Genomic DNA, 17,886 nt, shown 5'->3' with positions numbered 1-17,886 from the left:
GTACATACAATGAACTGCCACCAGGAAGAGACGTCTTCTAGTTTGGGATCAAAAGAAACCAAAGGTCAGTTGACCATGGTGTCCCACAGGACAGCATAACTGGAATTTCTCATGGAGCAACATTGGCTGTGATTTCCATGAGGCGAGTAAAAAGTAGTGTACTGTACTATTTATTTATGATACCCAAAATTTGTTAGATGGTGGTGCAGATGTCTTATCAATTTATCAGACGGATTCAGGCATCACACCTTCTTTCGTATGCCAATAGCAATTTATGTGTTCATTCAAATCTTCAGGATAACATCACGTGCTAAACAATCCAAGCATATTTAGATGTTTCAAGGTGTTGCGTATCCACCCTTTTCGGGCGTTACACCTAGTTAGATGGCCCGAGCTGACAAGGACGTGGGTATTGTTCAGAAGGGCAAGCAGTTCTCTCACACCTCTTCGACTGGGCTACCCACACAGGAAGAAAGACAGTGGAGGAGAACAAACCTATTAAAAATTCAGGGAGCAAAAAGGAGGAGCCTAGCACGCATCCAAGATGGTCGCGTGAGCACAGGGCTCCCCGGACCCTCGCTGCTCCTCGGAATTTATCCTGACTTTATCCTGACTTGGTTGACGGATTCTGGAAGATGAACGTTGGCTGAACCCTAAACTCTTTTCAGAAACCAAATCGGACCTGGGAGACCTGATCTATGGTGGTTTGAACTTTTGAGGCCCAACGGATGGCTGTGCCCGGTGCGAAGGTGAACTGTGGAGCCCGGGCATAGTTGAACAACAACGGCATCGGGGCTGTGCCAGCGGCCGTCCCATCACTTTCGGTTTCACTTTTGGATCTCTGAGTGGCTGGACCGTGGAGTTGCTTTGTGCGGCTGGGTTTTCACTCGGCCTTCGCTTGGTGCCTTTGCCTCCGCCTGATACCAGTGTGCCCATTGACTTTGATCCTTTCGCACCGCCACATTGCGGTCTCTGGTACGGCTCGTGTCTGCTTCGCCTGTGCCCCTTCGCCGCTTGCTCGGTGGTCCCCTTCGGCGAGCGTGGTTCAACATGGGTGGCAAGGGGGATCCCGAGAGGCGTAAGACCAAGACATCCCTACGTGGGGGACCAGTCCAGACTAACAACATGGACCGCTACACTCAAGGTAAAGGGTCCCCTGGGACGGCCAGTGTTCTCCCGGATGACGCTGGTGGTGTTCCGTCCGTCCCTTCGGATTTGTCATTGCAGGACATCATGGGCGCCATTAATGGCATCAAGGAGACCATCGCTAAGCAGTACGAGGCCTTGGCCCGTAAAATCGACACGGTGGCCATTGATGTTACGCTAATTCGGGCGGATCTCTCTAAGACCAATGAGAGGGTTCAATCGCTGGATTTGCGGACGTCCACCCTTGGTACGGATGTGTCGGACCTGCAGACTGCTCTTGGCGACCTCAAGTCGGCCAACGACCTGATGGCCCGGCGGCTGGAGGACTTCGAGGGACGGGCTCGACGCAATAACATCCGCGTCATAGGTGTTCCAGAGACCTCCGACAATCGCCCGGTTGATCTTATGGTTGAGGATCTCATCCTCAACCAGCTTGCCCCCACTGGCCTGAGTAAGTTCTTTGCCGTGGAGCGGGCCCATCGAGTCCCAGGCAGTCGGCCGCGACCGGGGGCTCCCCCGAGGCCTATTGTTGCAAAACTTTTTCACTACAGAGACCGAGATGCGATTCTGCAGGCCTCACGGGTACATGGCCCGGTCCGATATGAGAACTCATCCGTTAACTTTTTCCCCGGACTTCACCCAACTTGTCCAGAAGCAGCGGATGGGCTTCCAGGGGGTGAAGCGCCGTCTCCGGGACCTGGGTCTTAAGTACTCTATGCTTTTTCCTGCTAGGCTCCGAGTGGAATACGAAGACCGGACTACCTTTTTTGACTGTCCTGCGACTGTGAGTGACTGGCTGGATTCTCTACCGGACCGGGGTGACCGGCCTGGGCCTTCTGGTGGTACCGAGGGTGGCGGGCCTCTTTCGGAGTGACTTTTGGTCCTGGACTTTGACATTTTGTTTGGTTCGGCTGGGTTCTACTTCTTTTGTACATTTTGTTTAATTATGATCTGTGTTGGGGGCGGGCAGGGACGGGTCCCTTTCCTCCTCCGGGGTCTTTTCGTAGAATGGGGTTTGTAGGGCGACAGGCACACTGCAAGTTGGGGGGGTTTTTTGGACCGCAGGGGTGCAGGGTGGGGGGAGTTGAATTCGGGGGGGGGGGGGGGGGGGTTGGTGGGTGGGAGGGGTTGTTTGGATTTGTGTTTTTTGTTTTCAAGGCGAGGTATTGGATCTGTTTCAGTTTCAGGTGTCGCGCTATTTGCTGGGGGACCCTTGACCTACTGGAGGGGATGGGGGGGGACGGGTTGAGATTGATGTCTTGGAACGTCAATGGATTGGGGGATCGTATCAAACGGGGTGTTGTGCTGCAATATTTGCGTCGTTTGACTCCTGATGTGGTATTCTTACAGGAGACGCATTTGGTTGGTAATGTTTGTCATGCCATGAACAGTGGGGGCTACCGACTCGTGGCCCATTCCGGTTTCACCACCGGCTCTAGAGGGGTGGGCATTCTCCTACGATCTTCACTTCCGCTAGAGATCACCAGGGTTGTCCTAGACGATAGAGGGCGCTATGCGGCCCTGACTGGGAGGTGGGAGGGACAGTCCCTTTCCTTGGTTTCGGTTTATGTTCCCCCGGGCCTCCAGAACTCCACTTTCTCAGACTTGGGTCGTATGCTGCTTGAGCTTCCTGACAGTCTTTTGCTTTTGGGTGGGGATTTTAATTCGGTTGTTTCGGGAGATCTGGATCGCCACCCGCCCAGGGCCCTCCCTGCTGCCCAGGCGTGGCTCGGCGGGCTCTTGGATACCCTCGGTCTGGTGGATTGTTGGAGGTTAATGCATCCGACACAGTGTCAGTACACATTTCACTCCGGGGCCCATGGGAGTCTCTCCAGATTGGATTATTTTCTTATGCCCGCGGCCCAGACTGCCCGGATTCGAGAGGTTAAGCACCTGGCCCGGGGTATCTCTGATCATTCCCCACTGTGGTTGCTTTTTGACACCGGGACGCGGTCCGCTGGGCGGATCGCCCCTATTAACCCTTGGTACTTGCGAGACCCCAAGATTCGTGATAGCCTTGTTAAGTCGATTGATCGGTATTTTCTCGAGAATGAGGGGTCGGTGTTGTTCTCAGTGTCCCTGTGGGAAGCCTTCAAAGCAGTGCTCCGCGGGCATGCCCTATCCCAGATAGTGGAGGCTAAGAGGGTTAAGAATGAGGCGGTGGTGAAGCTGGAGACTGAAATATCGGGGCTGGAGGCAGCTTTGGAGACGGGTGTCACTCAGGATGGGCTTCACGCCCTCAGCTTGAAGCAGTTTGAATACAAGTCTCTTGTTACTGATGCTGCCAAGACCATGTATAGGGAGCAGCAGGGTAGGTTGTATGATGCCGGGGACAAGGCGGGTAAACTGATTGCTTGGTTGGATAAGAAGGAGAGAGTGAATCGTGTGGTCCCGGAGCTTCGGGTTTCGGATGGAGTGTGTGTGACTGACCCTGGTGAGATTGTGGAGTGTTTTGCTGACCACCTCCGGGCGGTGTACTCCCCGGTGTCTGATAGAGATGAGGATGACTCTCGTCTCTTGCTGCGGGATATTGCCTTGCCCGGCTTATCCGTCGAGGACCGTGAGCAGATGGAGGCCTCCCTGTCTGTCGACGAGATTGCTACCGCGATTCGTTCCCTTCACTCGGGCAAGGCTATGGGCCCCAACGGACTGCCGATTGAACTGTATAAACTACGCCCGGATAAAATCGCGCCCTTCCTCCGTCGTATGTTTCTGGAGTCGCTCGAGCGGGGTTTCCTTCCCGACGACCAGCGTCTGGCTACCATAGTTGTGATTCCCAAGGACGGTAAGCCACGAGACCGCTGTGCCTCATATAGGCCTATTTCCCTACTAAATGCCGAACCGAAAATCCTTGCCAAGGTCCTCGCTAATCGCTTGCTGAGAGTTATATGTGATTTGATACATCCGGATCAATGCGGCTTTATCCCGCATCGTAATACCGCTCTCAACTTGCGGCGTCTCCATGGCGTCCTCGCTAGGGCGGAGTACTTCTCTGAACCGGCCATATTGGTTTCCTTAGACGCCACGATGGCCTTTGATACCATCGAGTGGCCATTCCTTTGGGCCGTCTTGGCGAAGTTTGGCTTTGGGGAGGGATTTATTAGTTGGGTTAAGCTCCTCTATGCTGGACCAATGGCTCAGGTTGTTGTCAATGGGCGGGTTTCTCGGCCCTTCGCTCTCGGGAGGGGTACTAGGCAGGGGTGCCCGTTGTCCCCTCTGCTCTTTGCTCTCGCCTTGGAGCCGCTCGCTGCCTGGCTCCGCTGGGAGCCCTCGATCAGAGGGATCCGGTGGGCCCCGGGCTTCGAGGATCGGGTCTCGTTGTACGCGGATGACATTCTTTTGTACCTCACCTCGGAAGTCGCTCAATGTGCTTTTTGATGTTCTTACTTCCTTCGGGAGAAATTCGGGTTTGATAATTAACTGGTCTAAATCTTGCGTGTATCCTATCTCCGGTGGCCTTCCTCTCTTGCCGCCTCGGCTTCCGATCCAAACATCTCAATCCGGCTTTAAATACTTGGGGGTGTACGTTTCGTTGGATCCGGCGGTCCGCTACGAGCAGAATCTCCTGTCTCCCCTCCGGCGTTTGAGGGTGGATACGGCTCGGTGGTGTAAGTTGCCCTTGTCTCCACTTGGTCGCGCAGCACTGTTTAAAATGATGTCCCTTCCCAGATTTCTTTACGCACTCCAGAACTCCTTCGATATCATTCCGGCGGCCTACTTTAGGGAAGTGGAGAGTTTGCAGAGGAGACTGGTTTGGGACGGTCGTGCGCGCATCGCTTTGGCAAAGCTGACTCTTCCCTGGTATGACGGGGGCATTGCGCTTCCTGACATTAGAAGGTACTATTGGGCCTCCCAGCTGGCTGCCGTTAACCATGCTACGTACGCTCCTGGTTCGAACCCGGCATATGAGATGGATAAATTCCTGCTTCCCGGCGGTAACTATAACAGAGCGCTTTACTCTCGATCTGCCGGAAGGACCCTCACGGGCCCTACTAGGATTGCGGTACGTGTGTGGAAGGCGGCGAATGTAGCTGTGGGCTGGAGTGAGCGTTTAACGTGTGCTACTCCTTTATTCGCCTCAGAGCGCTTGGGAAGCCTCTGGACAACGAAAGGCTTTGAGCACTGGGATACGATCGGCATTAGCAGAGTGGGGGACCTATGGGTTAAAGGCGCGGTTAAATCCTTCGCGGCGCTTCAGAGCGAGTACGAGCTTAGTGAAAGGGAGTTCTTCCGCTATGCCCAGGTTCGGCACGCCCTACTCTCAGTCTTTGGGGAGGGGACCACGGTCCCTGTTTCTTCGCCTCTCGAGGACCGTATACTCGACGGACACGTACCCGACAGTACTATCTCCCTGATTTATAAAAAACTAATAAATAATCGGGCTGATCTCTTGGTGCGTCTTCGGGAGGCGTGGACGGGTGATGGGGTTGAGTTGGACGACGAGGACTGGCAGTCTGCGCTGTCATCCCCTAAGGAGGTTGCCGTCCCGGCCCGTCTCCGTCTGGTCCAGCTTAAGATTCTCCATCGTGTCTATGTGACGGGTCCCCGTTTGGTCTCGATGGGGTTTTCTGACGACGGGCTCTGTAAGCGTGGCTGCGGGCTCAGTGCCACCTTTCTCCACATCCTCTGGGAGTGCCGCGAGGTGGCGGAATATTGGCGCCAGGTGCATGATGTTATGAAACGAGTCACTGGGGTCGCTCTGCTGCCGGAGGTGCGCCGATGTGTTCTGAATGTGTGGGAGCCCAGTGACTATAATGCGGCCCAGGCTCGGTGGGCGGCCCTTGGGAACATGATCGCAAAGAGAGATATTGCGCAGCTTTGGGGTTCCCAACGGCCTCCCACCGTGTCCGTATGGAAGGAGAACATGGACTGGTGCATGTTCAGGGAGAAGACGGTGTATGTGGCTCGTGGTAAACCGGGGGCGTGGGGTAGAATCTGGGGTCAGTGGAATGTGTATCGAGGGACTATCTGTTCTCCCCCCCTGGTGGATACGTCTGAGGTTGCCTTGTCCCCCTGATCCTTGAGGGTTCCTTGCTTAATTTGTTCATCTGTGTATAGATTTGGTTTTCCCGTGGCCCCCCCCTCCCTCTCAGACCCCCCCTTTTTATTGACCACCCTAGGGTGGTCGGGTGTGGAGTTCCCCTACTGTGGTTAGACGCCCTTTCAATGTTTTTCGTCTTGCTTTTTGTTTTTCTTTACTTTTGTTGATATTTATGTAAAAAAGGGTATATCCTGACGTCCCTTATGTGCAGTCTGATCTCCTGTAATTTAGCGGAGCCCCTGTGGGCCAGTCATTGTTTTTTGAACTGCTTGATCATTTCTGAATACTAGCGGCCGGCCCAGGAGGTTGTAGGCCCGTGCTTGTACCCTTTTTCTCTGCACAATAAAAAATTTAAAAAAAAAAAAAATTCTCAGGGAATAACAGGGGTCTATTATTGTCAGACCCCTAAATAATTTCACTGACAATGGGAAGCAGAAACATAGAAATAAGGGGGATTTATTATACACTTACCTATAAAATAAGTGGATTAAAATGTTCATGATTATAATACAAAAAGCAAAGGTAAATCAAATCACACTTAAGATATTATTATCATTAAATATATACTTTGCTAGTGAGATTCCTAGTATGCATTTGTTCAAAGATCTGTGGACCAATGTATACCTTCCTGCAGACCATTGTAAACCCACTGACTTATATGCAAGAGTGTCCTTGGGGAAGGCATGGCTTCCAAGCATGTACATGGTTCTTCTCCCTCAGTAGAAGAGAAAGGGTTATATATTTGTTGTTACTGGATACAGTGCTTGCCTTGGGAGTATGGTATAGCAACCTGTTGTTGGGCATGGGACCCTGGAAAACTGTTTGTTGGGTGACAGAACTACTACCGGGCTTGGCAACTTGGTGATCCATTGCTTTCCTGGGTGAGAGATCAACAACACACCGTTTTGGGTTCTCACAGGAACTCAGTATAAAAGCAGTTGGTGAATCAAACACATTATTACTGCAGAACACAATCTATGTACATAGTTCTGTGTAAGAAAACTCTGTGCTGGCCCCATTATATCATTGTGACCACAAGCACACAACAAAATTATATTAGCCCATGTAGGATTATAACCTTTACCCTACAGCATGACTTATCTTGCCTCACGTAAACATGACATAACGAAAAATGTCCCAAGGAGAGAAATCCCCCCTCAGGGGCGAAAACCACACCACAGTGGAATATCATTTTCTTTAGACAATTACTTTTGTCTGAGAACAGTAAATACCAATGGAGCAAATCGAATTGTACAGAGTCTGTGTACAGCTGATGCCATCAACATCAATAGAAAGTATTTCCTTTTCAAAATTCAGTTTCTGACAAATCCTTGCTCAACATACTTCAGTTTCCGAGATACTGAGTTGAAAAGATGGTGCACAGGACCAGTATGCAACAGAACTAATCATTGGCACTCCAAAGACAACAGGCAAGAATAATATACTCCCTGGAGATCAGACAATAGCAGCCTCATGTTTAGGTACCAGTAAGTATGCTTCCATCAACAGCGTTTCTATTTGGGTCTATTTTCCGAGCATTGCTGTAGACAAGAAACGTTCTTTTTCATGAAACTTTTTTGGAGGTTTTTTTTGTTGCTTTTTTAAAATCAGTATCAAAAAATGTTTCATTGAAAACTTTAAAAAGTCATAAATATTAAAATCTACAGCAGTGACGTCACATTTATAAATAAATAGCTTTGTTCATATTTTTCTGTAAAAAATTGAGGCCTCAAAAACAGCTTTTGTGAGAACCTCAATTACATGCAAAAGAGCTTGCACTAAATCGTGGATAATCAAATACTCAGAATGCAAATAAGAAGATGGTACTAGGATTTATCAAACAGCCCTCTTTTATGCATAATTCAACAATTTAAAATGGAGTTAGAATCGCCTCACCTCCTTTGAAATAGGTGCAACCAAATATTGGTGTAAAGTGTTTCTCTGCTTTTGGAATTATCCCCTTTAATTTCTTTTGCACTCATATACTGCCTATCATCATTCTGGAAGCTACATAATCTACCAACGTAGAGCCTTTAAAATATAACGAGATTCAAGATTTTTTTTTTTTTATAACAGGCTATATCTCAAAAAGATAGAAGTCGTCAATTGCTGGACACTCAGCTTTGATATGATTTAATGAATTCTGTAAAGTGAACAGGCTGACCTTCTTTACAAACTACGAAATTCAAGCAACATAACATAACCCTTACAATTATACTAGACAGACCCAAATCGGATTGTAGGGTCGGAATTGGGGTAGCCTGCCATAGTTATACTGGCCTTTTAAAAAAAAAACTATTTTTTATCATCCTATTACATACAACATTCCTGACTTCTCTCCTCAACATAAATACTCTCTCTAATACAAAAGTTTCAGAGGCAGCTTTCAGTGTTATATACATTTATCAGACCATTAAAAAACTGGAGCAACTGTGTGGTTGGGGGGGGGGGGGGGGAGGGGGGGGGTTAAAAAAAATCTCTATATGGGAAGGTACACTTTCTGACTTTCATTTTACTTTGCTTAATTGATAAGACCATTCAAATTATTTTTAACAAACTTTTAAAGAAATTTATTGGGGTTTGACTCAAATCCTTTATCATCAGCATAACAAGTGGTTGAGGTTTGAAGACTGCATCAGCTTCACCAACATTATCTTTTTTGTGTGTTATTTAGAAAGGATCGGTTACAGTGTGCAACTCTGGGAGTGGTTCATCACATGAGAATAGAAAACGGATTGGTATGTAGAGCAGGACCATAGGAGTTGTTTGACAGAGTTAGGCTTAAGCAGGGTCAGGAGTGAAATGACGTGAGTGGATTTAAATTTAAATTGTTCCAGGTGATTATGTCTGGCACTGGTGGACAACCAAAGCATGTGAATTTACAGAACCCCTGTGCTGGAGAAACAGGATGCAGAGTACTGCTCCTGCCACCCTAGAAGTACACAGAACTATATTACAAGAGCTACACGCCTGCTTTAGATAAATATAGTGTCATGATTTGGAATTCAATGCTGTATTTATTAGACATACACCATTACAAGGTTCTCAAATTCTGAAACACCTGCAAGCAAAATTTCACCTTGACCACTGCGTAATGTTGACTAGTGGGAAACAGCTAAACAAATAGATGTTTTGTTACTAGAGCTTCCTGGAGTGCCGAGCCTCAGCAGAAGCTTACATTTACATTCTGTCAATACCAAAGTATTGATTTAAAACTCTGCATATGATGCACTGGTTTACAACTCATATTTGTGACAAGAGGAAGAGTAAGAAAGATTAAAGAATTCTTTGTTACTCTTGAATCCAGTGCAAAGAGCAGGACATTATTCACTGTAAGGTAGGAGCAACACCCATTCAACTGCTATTAACAAAACATCAATCATTATACCAAGAAGCAGGGAGAAGAGAAATTACGAAGAGGGTAGAAAGGCTACCATACCGCATTCATGAAGTCGTCATTCTTAAATAGTATTCGTAATAGGTGCCCCAGCATACACTCGGGATCAGCTCGACCTGGAGTGGGAAAAGGAGGGAGGGAGGGAAAGGGTAACATGAGTGCAAAGCATAGGGCAGAAAGATGGGAACAGAGGGACGAGAAGTATGAGTGACAGAGGAATGGGTGCATGGGAAATGGAACAAGAGTTTTGAGAGCCAAAAATAAACAATGGGGTGGAGTAGAGAGTAAAGGAGAGGGGTGGGTTATAAAAGCAGAAGGACACAAGGTTGAAGTGACAAAAATGGGAATTAGGTACAGGGTGGGAATGAAAGAACAGGGAACAGAGGGAGTGTGTGGAAGATGGAGTAAGACAGCAGCAAGAAGTAGGTGACAAAGGGTAAGAAACATTTATGGAAGTGGGAGAAGAGGTTTAGGATGGTGGGTTATAAAGACGAGGGAAGAAGGTCGATAGCGAAGGAATGGCAAGAGTAACAGAAGATGAAACAAAAGAGGAGGAAGAGCAAGGGAGTGAAGGAAAAGGTATCACAGTGTCGGAATATAAAGTGAAGAAACATAGTGGAATATAGGAAGCATAGTTGTGAACATGGAGGGCGGGAGAAGTAATAGAGGAGTGGGGTTGAGACCAGAGAAGAAAAAGTCATCAAGTTAGAGGTGAGGGCAAAGGAACAAAGGAATGGGAGTAAAGATGGAAAAGCTTGTGAAACAAACAAGACTCAAGACACATTTCACCCACACATGGTTGTTTACATTAAAACTGCATAGACCAATAGAGGCTAGCCTGCATTTTACATGACTGAACACCTGTTTTTATCTTCAGAACTCCACCTGTCTGCCAATTAGAAGACAACTGAACTCCTTAAACAATATGTAAACTAACTTAGCAGGGCAATAGCTTTATATTCTGCCATGATTGGTAAAGCACTTGCAGCACTTTGACCCACTGTTTTGGTCAAGTAAAACCCTACATATTTCTTCTCACTGGCAGGCACAAGATATTTACCAGGATGTCGGTCATCAAATGGATCAGGATCTCCTTTCCGGTACTCTTCAGTTTCCTTCTCAATCAACTCCGACATTCTGAAGAGCAAAATAACAAATAAAGGAGAACATTGAATTACAACTAGAATTACAACTATAAATAAGCTGGATTGTTCTACCCCATTACCTGTATTTTAAGTCAACCTAATTTTGCTGAAGAACATCTTTCTAATTTTGGTTCCTATAATTTTATATACACTGGTTTATGTTTTCCAGAAACGGTAGGGTTCATAAGTCCATTAGGCACCTACTGCATGTATAATTACATTTCAATATCCCCTGTGCATTAACGCCTTAGAATTTCAAGGCACCTATAACCACATTTTAATGGAAGCTATTCTTCAGTCAAGGATCTACCAAAATTAACTCCCCTCCTGCTTCCCTTAGTTTAGCTCTGGTCTAAAAAATAAAATATTTAAGGGTAGGATGGATGTGTCATTCACTACAGGCAGAACTTTTTTTTAAACATTTTTATTGCAGAATTAGGAGTGAGGCATCCGTGATGCCAACCTGTACACACCTGGTATCTCAGAGCACACCCATCGTTATAGCAATCAATGCACACAGCCATTCAGCCCACATCCCGGAGGCCGGGCGGCATACCAGTACAGAGACTCTGAGTATCACAGCGATCATTTCACAAAGTGGCAGGTCAACAGCCCAATATAGTATCTGCTTTTATACCCATCCACCTTATTCCCCAACAATCCATCCTAACTGCATTTGTCAGAACACTACTACAACACCCCAGTAACTCCCCACCACCCTACCCACCCCCCAACTGCTGCTGATGTGGGCCCTGATTGTGGGGTCTAACGCAATTGTTCTCCAGTTCTCAGTTGTTGCATGCAGCCTCGAAGGCCTCATGGAACCCCGCCCTCCGGACCATCGTGCTCTGTACTCTCCAGCCGGTAGTCCTTCAGAGCCTTTCACTACAGGCAGAACAATCTTCCTTTCAGTTCTCATGAGGTCATGTAGAGTGCCTTGGCATGAGGTGACAGAAAAGATAGGAAGAAAGATGTGTGGATTGTGGCACACTTTTAGCTAAAAACCACTGTGTTTTTTAAAGTGTTCAAGCTTAAAAAGGATCCCGTAGGCTCTTGTTGCTAGTGAGGTTTGCCTTTTACAAAATAATCAACAATGGACATAGGAGCTGGAGCTTGCACTATAGCCTCTCGATTTCTAGGTTATTGTTTTTATTTAAGTATTCCATTGAGTTTTAAGAGATGGGCATGGAAATGGCAAGTTCAGGAGTTTTTATTTAACTTCTACTGCAGAGCACACGGGTCCTCTGCGAGCTCTGCCTTCTGTTCAGCCATTATATGTAATTCCAGCAAGAGAAATTTGCAAACTGACATTCGTCTTTTGACCTCTGTTGTTCAGATGTACAGAGGAAGACCTTTTAGATCCAAGGTTTTATCTGACAACTTATGAGTGAGCAAATTAAGACATCAGACACCTAAATGTGAGGGCTATAACATTTCTTACAACTTCAGATTGGAAGGAAATAGTGCTGCCACCTGGCCCCCATGCCAGCAGAAACTGCATTTTCAGTACTGGGCTTGTATTTGACAAGCTAATGTGCGAGACACACCACTACACAAAATATAAGCTCTTTGATTTATAAGCACTTCCAAAATCAAATTGCTTTCCTTTCAAATACTAGGCTCCTGTGGGACATATAGGTTATAGACAAGAACCCCTCTTTTCTGAAGAATGTTTCTGGTAAAGTGTAGTATTACTTTGTAGTCAGCTCCACGCAAGGAATGTTTCATTATATTTGGAGTGCAATAGTTTTCAACATGCATCTGTCCTCACCCTCTCACTGTGCGTCACAGAATGAAGGCATAAGCAAAGAATCTGGGAACCACAAGACCTTAATTTCAGAAAATTACAGCGGGTATACGACAGGGGTTACAACAAACAACTTCCTGATCTTCTGTAACCAGTCCTAACTTTTCGGCTTTCCAGCAACAACTACTACTAAGGCTGGTTTCCCCGCTGGTTTCCCCCACTAAATGCCTCCATTACACTCACAATTGCGGAATCCTCCACTCACAAAGTTTAAATAACCTTACAGGTTCCCTCCAGATGTCTAGGTCACAAATAAATACATATCAGCCGCAACACTACATCACTCATGTCACCCACTACCGCCCAAAAATCCTGCCAGACCATGTTCTCGAACTAGTCAGTTATTTCCTCTAATGCTCTCCTTCCCGACCTACATTCTTCCTTGGCATAGGTTCAAAATCTTGTTCTGCAGACTTTTCTTCTTCACAGTCACACACTCACGACAGCTCCACTGTACCTAGCACAATTTACCCCAATTACATTCTTCCCACATTACTATTGTCCACAGTGTCTCCTTCTGTGATTGTGTAACAACTGCTGCAAAGTGCACTCTACCATATTTAATTACTAAAATGTCAGTTTATTTCACCTTTCTTTAGGACATAATTTAATCTCCTTCAGCTGCAATAGTAAAATGAAGAAAAACAAACAAATTATGAATAAAGTACGTCAAATGGAAATCATACCAACTAGTCAGATTAATAGTTGAGTTAACTTCACTTTATGGACAGACATTGTGTAGGAAGCTCCAAAAGTTTAAGATGTGACAGGTGAGCGATGACACATACATTACCAGTTGTGCTCCTCGTTGTTAATGTACCCAAACACAAAAACTACTTCAAACCAATATTGCTTCCCTTTTAGAGCAATTACATTCTTTGTGCTCTCACCGGGTGAGAATGGGGACCATGTCCCGTCCACTGCCATGTTCGCTTTCCCATTGCTCGAGCAAAGTTGTCAATTCTGCCTTTGAATCCACATGCGCGGTTACCGAAGCCATGGCTCAGCCTGGGAAGGGAAGGAGCACATCAAGAGCATGAGAAGTTACAGAACGGTGCACTATTTCCATAACAACAATAAGACTCAAACAGTGAGAAACGGATATGAAATCAGGAGCTACTCAAATGGGGAAAACTGAAACAAGCAGCACTGGATAGACACTCTGCTAATGCTTGATAAGCATGCACACTATGTTCAAACAAACTCCGAAGTGAACTTGAGTTTTAACCAAATGGGAATGCATTTAGTCTCTTGAAAAAGCACCAAAACTTGGGGTAGTTGCTAGCAGGGTCCAATTGCGAGCTACGAGGTTGGGACATTTTGTTTGTGTTAGACTGAGAACAAGATTAAGCGGATATAGTGCGATCACAGGGGAGTTGGGTGAGGGGGGGGGGGGAGTTAAGGGTGGGGAAACTAGTTGCTATCTAGCATGCCTTTGTTCTATATCTTGATTTTCCATATACCAATATCGTTTGCTTTCATGTACATGTATGTTCGATGTGGCAGACGTCTCTGGAGTACTGAGCCCTGCGTTGTGATAGTCAAATTGACGAAATAAAATATGTTTAAAAAGAAAAAGCACCAAAACCCTTAACAAAATCACACAGTACAATCTCAGACAAAAATACAGATTAAGATGGCTTTGCAAAGTGTGCTGCATTTTCAGGAGGGGGGGATCATTAATATTTTATGTTCAAAATAAAACTGCTTTTGTAATGTTAAAAAAGTTTTTGCACTAAAATAAACAGATCGTTCTCCTGACAGGCTGGAATCTTAAATGATTTAGTCAAAGGTATGAAACAAGTACCTAGACATGCAATTTCCTCTGTTTAAAGATCTCCTGAAAATAAATGTAGACAGGCAAACTACCATTTTGGTAAAACATGGTACTCAAGTTAATTGTGAAATAATTCTAACAAGGAAGGTGAAACCACATGGTTCGGTTACATTTACAGACTGCGGGTAGGCACCCAAGTGTTTCATTATTCTTTGAGCCAGATTTGGCAATTGCTCCTTAAAGTATTACACATTCTACCTAGGAGCTCGACAAGCAATTGCTGCTGAAAGCTCCCCGAACAAAGTGATTAATGTAGAAAATAATTTCAGTGTGGGTTGCTATGTTTTGAGCCAATAAAAGATCCCATTACCAAATAGCTTCATAGATCTAGCTTTCCAAACGTTTAAGAGCTGTTAACATAATAGGAAGTACCAATCAAGGGGCATGGAAAAAGCTTGGAGTCATGATTGGTCGAATTATAAAAGTGTATATAGTACAACGGTTTACACATTTCCAGTCCCAAGACCCACCCAGGCTCATCATCCACCATAATAACCATCATTCACTATACTAATGTGCAACAAGAACAGAATCAAAAATCAATATGTTCACTCATCCTTTGACAAGGGACAAGTGAAGTCTTTGCAGCATCCAGCAGAGTATCCAAGGCCAACACACAGGCGGTGAGTCATTTTCTACACACCAGTCACATTATCTGTTTCTCTCCCTTACACGCTGTCCAACATAGCATTCCCTTCTCGGTACCCCTCAACGCCTGCATATAGAAATTCACCACACTGCAAAAGGAAGGTATAAAATATCAGTTAACTAACAATGGAGCTTCCAAAGAAATCTAACAAGAATACCTGATGCTTCAAGACATTAACAACCCTTTAAAAAACGAATTTATGGAACATGCCATTCTTAAAAAGGAGATAAACACCCAAAATCGATTATATAATAATATAAATGTGAGCAAATTGTGGAATAATTATGAATGATTGGTGGATGGGCATCAAATATTGATGTCATGGGGACGACACACTCCAGGTAGATCAGATCCTAAACTAATATAAGCACCTTCCGATTTGGAAATTTACAATTAAGATTACAAGTTGACCATCAAAAAATATGTTTTTCTCATGGCATAATGCTGTTAAGAAGAGTAAACCCTTTGTTTGACATCACCTAAAATTAAAGTAGCAGTGGTTAACTCACAAGGTACCTGGTGTAAACATCACTGCAAATGAAAGTGATGAAAGCATTTGCTGGATTCCAAACAATTTCTTGTGGTACAAGCTTCAAAAGAACTCACACAGCATTGACCTTTCCAAGTATGAATTCATTGAAAAGGGCATATAAAAGTAAAATTCTACCAATAGTTTTGTTAAGAGTTGGATGGATTCTAAATCGGACCATAATTTCTTTAATAAAAAAAATCGAAGGTACATTATGTAAAGACATCATTGTGTTTCAAAATGTTCCCTATTTAAGCACTTAGACTAGAGGTAGGCTTAACTAGTTATGGATTTAAACTTATATCAGGCAACTTAGAGAGGGTTTCAATAGCCACTTTATCTGGAAGGGTGTAATGGCAGAACAACGAGAAGGACTATTGTTAAGAACTTCCACATCTGATTCTGCTGCAAACGTAGATACTTATTTATTGCAAAAGGAGGCAACTGAAATTTAAGTGTCGCACATTACAGGAAATGTGCGAATTTCAAGCTACAGACATACATAATTACACACTTGTGTGTGTATATATCTACCGGCGGTCGCCAGTAGATAGTTATAGTTAGGACCTATTTTCCATAAGAAATCCGCAACATTCTATTCCCAATAAGTCTGGTGCCGGTTGACGAATCTTCGCGAAAGTTTCCAAGCTTTTGGCCAGCTCCGCTCCGCTCCTACCCTAAAAGTTTTGTGGTGATTCGTCAAGCGGCGGCCGAGAAAAAAAGGGGGGTCCCAAAACGCGATTTCCCCATGCAATTTTCCATAGGATCTGTTGTCGCAACTACAGCCCGAACCGCTGAACGGAATGACACCAAATTTGGCAAAGAGGTAGTCCTCAGTTCAGACTCGTGCCTTTAGCATAAATGGTGTGAATCTGTTCAGTAGTTCCTGAGAAAATTAGGGTAAAAAAGTTAGCGATATCTTTGGCCGGGGAGGATCCGCGCACCCTACCCGCACCGTAAGCACATCCTCCCCGAACCGAGCCCGCACCCTCCTGATCGTGCGCTGAATGCTAATTGGCTGTCGAGTGTCTGTCTATATTCGAAACCAGGAAGTTGGCGGCCATTTTCTGCCTCGGTAGAAGCGAGGCTGAAGAAGCAAGGGGAATAAGTGTGTAAAACATATAAAGGGGGCAGAGTGGAAATACTCTGACCCTCTAGGCGAAGGGTGCATGCATCCTAACGCGTTAGGTGCACGGATTCTCTCGCGTTGGGTGTGCGGATCCAAGGAAAAAAAAAATTGTCATTTTTGGGAGATAAAGATCAAGCTTAAGTGTTTTGTTCTTGAGTGGCTCTAAAAAGAGCCGTTGTGTTCATTGAGAGTTCTTGGTACTTCTAAGTAAGTACCTATACAGAGTCTAAAATAGTTGAGGAAGACTGTTTCCTTCATCAGTAAAGTGTACTCCATCTCTCCTATACATCTCTTGCATATGAAAGCGCAGATTGTTATTGTAAATGGACCCCATTCTATAGTCTCGGAGAAAAGCAGAAACAGATGTATTCACATGTTTCCTAGCTTTCTCAATTTGTGGACAAAAATGATCGGACCAGTTCCATATCTGCCTTTGGCATATGTTAGAATACACAAAGGCAGTTTTGGGTAAAAGTGAAATCAGTTTTGCAAAGGTGTCCTTCATAAGGATTTCCAGACCTACCCCAGTCAAAGTGCCAAGGTCATTGCCACCACAGTGCACTATTATGAGGTCAGGGTGTTGGATATGCATGAAGGATTTCACCAATGGCATCAATTGGTGCCACTTTAACCCTCTCTGTCCAATCCATTTAATGTCTACATTTGGCAAACCTAGGTCTTTGTGAATGCCTTTGTTTTCTGCATACCTTTGGCTCCAGAAAATATAGCTGTGTCCCACAATCCACACTCTAAGCATCTTGAAAGGAGGTCTGGATGCACTCAGATGGTCTCTCTAAATGAAATGGCAGTTTGGAAAGTAAGCGGTTTCTAAAATGGTGGCTAAGATGCAGTTTTGAAAAAAGACAAGAAATCATTGGTTGTTTGACAACCTTCTACACTGAAAGGTAGGGTGTATATTTCTTTTTTTTAAACGTATGATTCTTATTGGTTAACAAAAACTGATTGTAAGGAACATTATATATGATAAGCGGATATGTTGAAAAGTCAAGCACACTTGCTGTCTTGATTAGCAACATGGTGGGCTGAACTTGTGACCTGTGTGATCAGTAAAGTGTTCCATGATCTGTTTCTATGGTAACGGGCAGAAGGCAGATTGGGGGAAGGGTTGAAATTTATGTCATTTGGAAAGGGTTGAAATGTTTAACCAATAGAAATGTGTGTTTGCTTTTGAATTTATGTGGGAAG

General features: G+C 45.2%; 1 protein-coding gene across 6 annotated transcripts in view; it reads right to left on the bottom strand.

Annotated features, from left to right (window-relative positions):
* DCAF1 (DDB1 and CUL4 associated factor 1) overlaps positions 1-17,886 on the bottom strand; it is an 814,171-nt gene that overhangs the window by 743,271 nt on the left and 53,014 nt on the right. For all 6 annotated transcript variants that reach the window (XM_085625108.1, XM_085625107.1, XM_085625110.1 and 3 more), the window contains exons 2-4: positions 13,427-13,544; positions 10,645-10,721; positions 9,627-9,700 (exon numbers count right to left, since the gene is read on the bottom strand). In XM_085625108.1, the coding sequence (XP_085481234.1) occupies positions 9,627-9,700; positions 10,645-10,721; positions 13,427-13,536 (261 nt within the window). In that variant the 5' untranslated portion in view covers positions 13,537-13,544. The remainder of the gene's footprint in view (positions 1-9,626; positions 9,701-10,644; positions 10,722-13,426; positions 13,545-17,886) is intronic.

This window comes from Triturus cristatus, chromosome 9 (genome assembly GCF_964204655.1).
Source record: "Triturus cristatus chromosome 9, aTriCri1.1, whole genome shotgun sequence".
In the NCBI taxonomy this organism is placed as follows: Eukaryota; Metazoa; Chordata; class Amphibia; order Caudata; family Salamandridae; genus Triturus; species Triturus cristatus.
Note: the sequence above shows the minus strand (reverse complement) of the source record. Positions and strands in the feature narration are given on the sequence as shown.